This window comes from Erpetoichthys calabaricus, chromosome 8 (assembly GCF_900747795.2).
Source record: "Erpetoichthys calabaricus chromosome 8, fErpCal1.3, whole genome shotgun sequence".
Classification (NCBI taxonomy): Eukaryota; Metazoa; Chordata; class Cladistia; order Polypteriformes; family Polypteridae; genus Erpetoichthys; species Erpetoichthys calabaricus.
The window spans coordinates 51,572,425-51,578,956 of NC_041401.2; the positions used below are offsets into that span (position 1 = coordinate 51,572,425).

Here is a 6,532-nt window from a genome sequence, read left to right on the forward strand (position 1 = left end):
GAACCCGAATAATCCTATTCAGGGTCGCGTGGGCCGCAGCCGGCCCCTAATACTTTTTGCCTAAATTCTACGCCACCTTAAACGCGTTACCCTTGTCTTTCCATGACAAGCGGCCTGTTTCCCCTTTTCACTTATAAAGTCTAATGAAAAATCACGAGGATTATGTTTTTCGCAATGTGCAGTATGTGTCATCTTTTATTTGTTTGCTGTGCCCCTTCTTCATCGTCGTTCTCTTTTACACTTTTTTTTTTAATTCTCTTTCAATTCAAGGAATTTCTGTATCCCTCCGATAAGCATCTTCATATTTAGTGTTATCAGCAGAGACACAAGCTCAGTCCTGACATCTTTTCCATGAATCCAGGGGAGAAGAAAAATCCACTTTGCTCAGATAAATCCAGGCCATTCCCAAAGGAAATGCTATTGGATACATCGCATGACAAGAGCGAAAATGAAAAAGTGTACCTGTTTCTTTATCCCTGTATACAGGAGGGGGGAAAGAAAGAGAATCCGAAGTCCATTAAATCAAAATATACCCCAGCTTTCTTACGCGACCATGCGTGATTGACAACTAAGTAGGTGAAGGCTAAAATATATACACTAAGAACTTATATTTTGAAAAGTTTAGCCATTTGTGTATTATATATTTATTTGTGTATACGCTTATATTTTGTACACAATTCTCATGTATATGTTTGTGCGTGTGCACACATGTTTCTAACTCATGTCGGTGCGAGTTATAATAATTATAAAAATTGTACATTTACACTGTACAGCTCCCAGGCTGAACGCTACACCTACTGTACAATACCGAATGGTCACTTAGTTCTCAGTTTTATAAGTGTCCCACTTCGAAAAAACACTGCATGTACATAATGATCATCTCATTAATTTTAATAAAAATAAAAAGAAATGCTCTCAGGTCTGCTATATACTTAAAAAAAAACGCGCACTGTTTCGATTACAGGCAGATCAAGTGTTATTGTTTTTGATTGCACTTGATATATTTATTACTTACAGCACTCCAAGTATCCAGGTATCACGCATATTTATGGCTTATTTTTTTTATCCAAAAAGAATGTGTTCATTTTAGAGAATAAAGGATAAAGCCTACTTTACTCGGTGCTTTTGTTTGCTATTCGGTAGAAAAGTGCTGCCTACTTGTAAGCAGAACAGACCCTCAACTACTGACAATTGATTTTAGAAGATCGATACTCAGCTTTTAATAAAGAAAAGAGGAAGATGGGAAATATGGCATGTTGGTTTCCTGCCTTTTTTAATATATATATATATATATACTTTAGGCATATTAGCACACAAGAAGAGATCTTACTAATGTTAACCCTGCTACACCACTTTATTGTCACCCCCAAAAAGTGAACGGAACCCAGCTACAGAAAGAGTGTAAAATTATATGTTATCGATATAACCCGAGGGTTAAACACGAAGTGGTGCAAATGTGAATTGTAAACAATGACACATAAGGGAGAAGCAAATGGGTAGAAACAAAATGTTTCCTTCTGAAATTCCTCTGTCACTCCCCCATACAGCCGTGCAAGTCCACCACGCTAACACCAACCAGAAGAAGTGAAATGAAGAAAGGAGGCAGGAAGAAAGAAAATGAAACACGTCCTGCTTTTAAAACTCGGAAACTAAATGGAATTGTCGGTCTAAAGTAAAAAAAAAGAGGCATATCCTCATTTTAGCGAATTCTGAGAGAGCACCGTAAAATCAGCACAATGTTTACTTTATAGTCAGCAAAGCAACGTTTCAGTAAATACGGCGACCTGCCTATCAGTCTGTCCCTCTGTCTATCTATCTATCAGTCTACTTACTTATCCAACTGGGTACTGTTTGCAAGTTTAAAAACCAAACACCGACGTCGTTACTCAGCATGTGTAGCACAAAACGTTACAAAGTACGAAAAGAACCGGCTTAATTCATGATGATGACAAGAATATCGACAACAAGTCGCCAACATCAAAACGAAACCAATAAGCAGAAAACCAGGCCCACTATGAACAAGCACATATCTATTGGCAATAGCAGAATATTACAAGTACGTTTGAGGCACACAGAGAAAGATCCACAGGTATTCGAATACAACCTATTAACGTAATGGCGAGACCAACCAGTCTGACAAGTGTCGTGTTTGCATGTTTTTGTTGTTGTTCTTTTTCCCACTTTTTAAATGGAGACCGTCTATAGACAAAACCCGTTATGCCTTCAAGCCTTTGCCTGAAACTTTGCTCTCCTCTCTCTCTCTCCCTCTCTCTCTCTCTCTCTCCCTCCCTCTCTCTCTCTCTCTACTCGCTCTCTCTCTCTCTTTTCCCCTCCTGCTTTATCACATCGCTCCGTTAGTTTCCTTCTAAACTCTGACAATTTAAAACTTCGGCTAAGTTTTTTTCGAGTCCCCCGCACCGTTTCTCACCACTTCCCCCAAATGACACCGGGAACAGCGAACACCAAAAGACACTTTTTTTCTTTTACCAGTCACCCAGTCTTCAACTCTCATTGAAAACGTTACAGGAGAATACAACAGGCGATACCCCTGAGCCGGAGCGCACGTCCTGCTCGCTCAAGGGATGTTTCCTTCACAAACAGCAGACGCACACAGGCACGCACACACTCACAAAGACACATTTTATTGTCGGTATGTGTTTCTCCTTACCGTTTTTTCTTCTTGGGTTGGCTTGTTTTCGCCTCTTACACCTGGGGCCATCCGCCATGATCTGCTGCTTCATTGATAAGAGTGGATCAGATGGCAGTTCGCATGGACTCGACTCCCTGAATCAGCAGCACGCAGACTCAATATCTAACAACCAAACACACAGCAACAATGTGGGCACTGGGAGATCCCATTTAAATACAGGGCGCCAAATTTAACACACAATAAAAATTAATAAACACACACTTTTAAAAAAGAAAAGAAAAAGGAACACTGACAGAAATTAATAAAACGGATGCGCATCTCTCTCTCTCTCGCTCTCTCTCTCTCCTTCTCTCTCTCTCTCTCCCTCTCTCTCTCTCTCTCTCTCTCGCTCCCACCATTATCTCTCTCTCTCTTTTTAATTGGTCTTTTCTTGAAACTGTGATCAGTTTGAAAATAAGTAGAGAACAGACTCGAGCGGGAGAGAGAGAGAGAGAGATAGAGGGAGAGAGAGAGAGAGAGAGAGAGAGAGAATTACACCTTCGATATGACTCATAATTCACGATCATTGCCTATGGGGGAATGTACTGTGTTTTACAGTATGTTACTTAAATGCAAGGCGTTTTTTTTTCTTCTTTTTGGTAGCTTCCTACAATCTGTGCATTGATAACATAACTTTTGTGTTTACATATAATACTGAGCGCAAGCTGAATCGACATTGCCCGTTACAGAGGAAATCTAAAGAGCAAACGAAACTCGTGACTTCATATGGGAATTTATAGTTTCGGCATTTTAAAGGTCGAAAATGCAAGTAAATAACGTCTGTTCGCTGTACTGGAGCTTTAGAAATGAATAAGGAAACTCTTGTGTGACACTACTTTGGCAATTTTGCAATCACATCTTTTACCATCTAATTGAGAAATATGTGCGTTCACGTGTTACCAAATGTATTTATGTTGACGCTAATTTTACCAGTCGTATTACAGAATCAAAACAGAGTTAAACGGAGAATTACGGCTTTTGGCCAGTTTTATTGTAATATGTACACATGACAAGAGGGTCTAATACGACGAAAAAGGAGGTGGTGGGGGGCGACATCAGTTTTCGGGAGGTTCTGGCACAGGGATTAGCACAAACACATGGCAGTAAAAAAGATGTAACAGATGTAAACTGTAAAACATTGAAACTTAACCCTTTTCCAGCACATAGTACCCCCCCTCGGCCCCCCCTCCACCCCGCGCAAGCACACTCACTCTCGCACTCACTCACACACGTAGACGCACACACAGACACCAGCAGCAGCAGCAGCGCACCGCACGCTAAAACTTATTAATTTTGCCCGAAATTGGAACAGTTAAGAAGAAAGTGTTTTTTTTTTCTTATATCTGGCATTGGAATAACGGTGACGGTCGACTGCGAATGAGGATGATGTATGTGCGTATGCATGGTTTTGCATTAATAAACAATTTATTTGCATGCATCCTTCATCTCTTCGTAGATTTGCTAAACTAATTTCAATGAATGCACATTTATCTAAATATCAGTCCACTTTGTGCAACTTTGCCATGGAATGGAAAACCGGTATCCAAAAAAGAAAAACTTCTTACTTTTTGCCACATCGCCCCAAGCACATGCATCCAAAGTTTTCAATGTTTTAATTTAACAATAATAAAAATAAAATCAGAGCAAAGGCATCAAAGACAAATTGATTCAATGATCAACACATGCGTTAATGTACATAAGGGACACGTTTGAATTTTTCATTGATAACGTTGTGTTTTGAGACTAAATAATGCATAACTCTAATGTATTATTTCATGCAAATATAATTATGCACGCCGCTCTTGATGTACGAATGCCACTCTACATGTTTTTTTATTCTTGAAATGTGTGTTTTCCCCCAAAACCTTGGTCATCACTTTCACTTCTGTATTGGTTAGATGATCCAGCAAACAGAGAAAGCCAGCGAGTTAAATTGTTTCACGTGTTTACCTCTAATTTTAATGGTGAAATATCACATTAAAATATGTATAAGGAAGCCAGCTAAAGTATTTAAACAATGGGGACATAATGCACAGAATGACGTGTAAAAAAAGTATATTTTATTAATTGATACGGACACGGTAACTCAGTAATGTACAGGCACGAAATATATAACAAGATAATTTTATTTGCGCTTAATTAGCTTTTTATTTTGTTGCATAATGTACTCTATTGTTGTTTTTGTTAATATTATTGTTATCATCATTATTCGCTGGAGTATTAAATACTATATATTTTGTTACCTGTGGGGACAGGTAAGCAAAGTTGCGGAGGAAAGTAGGCATGCAAACTCACAGACAGAAAAGTGAAAATTCACAAAAATATCAGTATTCCGCTTCCAAGCAAACCTGCAACATATAACGAAAACCGTATAAAGAGAACAAGGGTGAAAATTCGCACCTACCTGCAATTTTGTCTGTGCCTTTTGAAAGAGTTCGACTGAAGAAGAAAAAAAGAATGAAGCGTGAGGAATTGTTTCTTTAAAACGGAGATCCTTTCAGAATGATAATAAACCTTGGAAAGAGTTGGAAGAAGGACCGTTATTCCTGCCGGGCAGGTTAGGACTGATCTCTTTCAGCCACTCCAGGAAACACAAACCTGGGGACGGACTGACGTGTTACGCCTCTTCTAATGACATTTTTTTCTTTTTTCTTTTCTGTAATACAGAGGAGAGAGACCCTGAAACACACGCCACCTATCTTCACGGGGAGGGATAATTGAGGAGCACCAAACGTGAGCATCTTCTGGAAAACGTGATCAAGTTCTCTCTCTCTTTTTTAATGATCTGGAAGAAAATGAGTTGAGCCGGATTACCTTGCAATCAATCCACGAAAGAATAATATTTGAAGAAAAAGTTGGACCCCCCCCCCCCCCCCCCCCCACACACACACACACACACACCATCACCACCGCCGCCGCCGCCGCCGCCACTGCCACCGCCACCGACCCCTCCTCGCCACACACACACACACACACACACACACACCCACTACTTCCACCCAGCGCCCCCTCCCTTTCCAACCCCTGCTTCCACAAACCATCACGACAAAGGGAATCTAACGGAAATTATATTGTAGCAGCAGTTATCTGACCCTCAGAAACCTTAGGATCAACAAACAGAAAGCTGAAATATCTTGTTACAGTGCCGCAGAAAAGTGAGCAGTATCTGAACTTCGGGCTTAGCATTTTGATACGACTGCAGCTCTGGTTTGCAAACCAGCATTTACTCGTTTCAAAGAAGGGGTCTTGCGCTCGTTAAAGAAGATAACTTTGAAAAGTTTAAATGACATTTATACGTGTTATTGATTTTCAGAAAAAAAAAGTTTTATTTTTGACTAGCTTATGCCTTTGCAAAATCTGAAACGAATCGGTAAAAAATGCACATGTCTATAATACGGTGAGCTTACACAGGTAATTGACACCCTCTGAGCCCCGGACTGCTCCGAACCCCACGTTTATATTTGGATCAGAACTGGAGCGCAAAGAGTTAAACGCTTACTTAAATGGATCGGAGGGGCGCGCGCGCGCGCGAGAGAGAGAGATTAGTTACAGTTTTCAAATGGTATCGTTACTAAAAACAGAAACTGGCAAATATTTGTAGCCCATTACTTGAGCCAAGGATGCGGTTTATTGAGTTTGAGGGTGTGGTTGTTATGTTCATTGATTTTTTTTTTTTCATTTATTTATTCTGTGTTCAAAGTCATTTCCAGTTTCTGCAAAACCAAAGTGATAGAAGAAATAAAAAAGAAGGAAAGAGAGAAAGAAGCTCCACCTTTGGAACGAAGCGATTGGTCGTGTAAATAAAATAGTCCCCCCACTCCTATCTTTACGCAGCTATATACT

General features: G+C 39.9%; 1 protein-coding gene across 5 annotated transcripts in view; it reads right to left on the bottom strand.

Moving 5' to 3' along the window:
- Positions 1–5,572, bottom strand: part of LOC114655488 (zinc finger E-box-binding homeobox 2-like) — a 121,252-nt gene extending 115,680 nt beyond the window's left edge. For 2 of the 5 annotated variants that reach the window (XM_051931082.1, XM_051931080.1), the window contains exons 1-2: positions 5,288–5,572; positions 5,094–5,128 (exon numbers count right to left, since the gene is read on the bottom strand). In XM_051931082.1, the coding sequence (XP_051787042.1) occupies positions 5,094–5,128; positions 5,288–5,430 (178 nt within the window). In that variant the 5' untranslated portion in view covers positions 5,431–5,572. Of the gene's footprint in view, positions 1–2,668; positions 2,813–5,093 lie in introns of all 5 variants that reach the window. The other 3 variants (XM_051931084.1, XM_051931081.1, XM_051931083.1) reach the window with 2 other exon arrangements.
- Between the last annotated feature and the right edge of the window lie 960 nt (positions 5,573–6,532).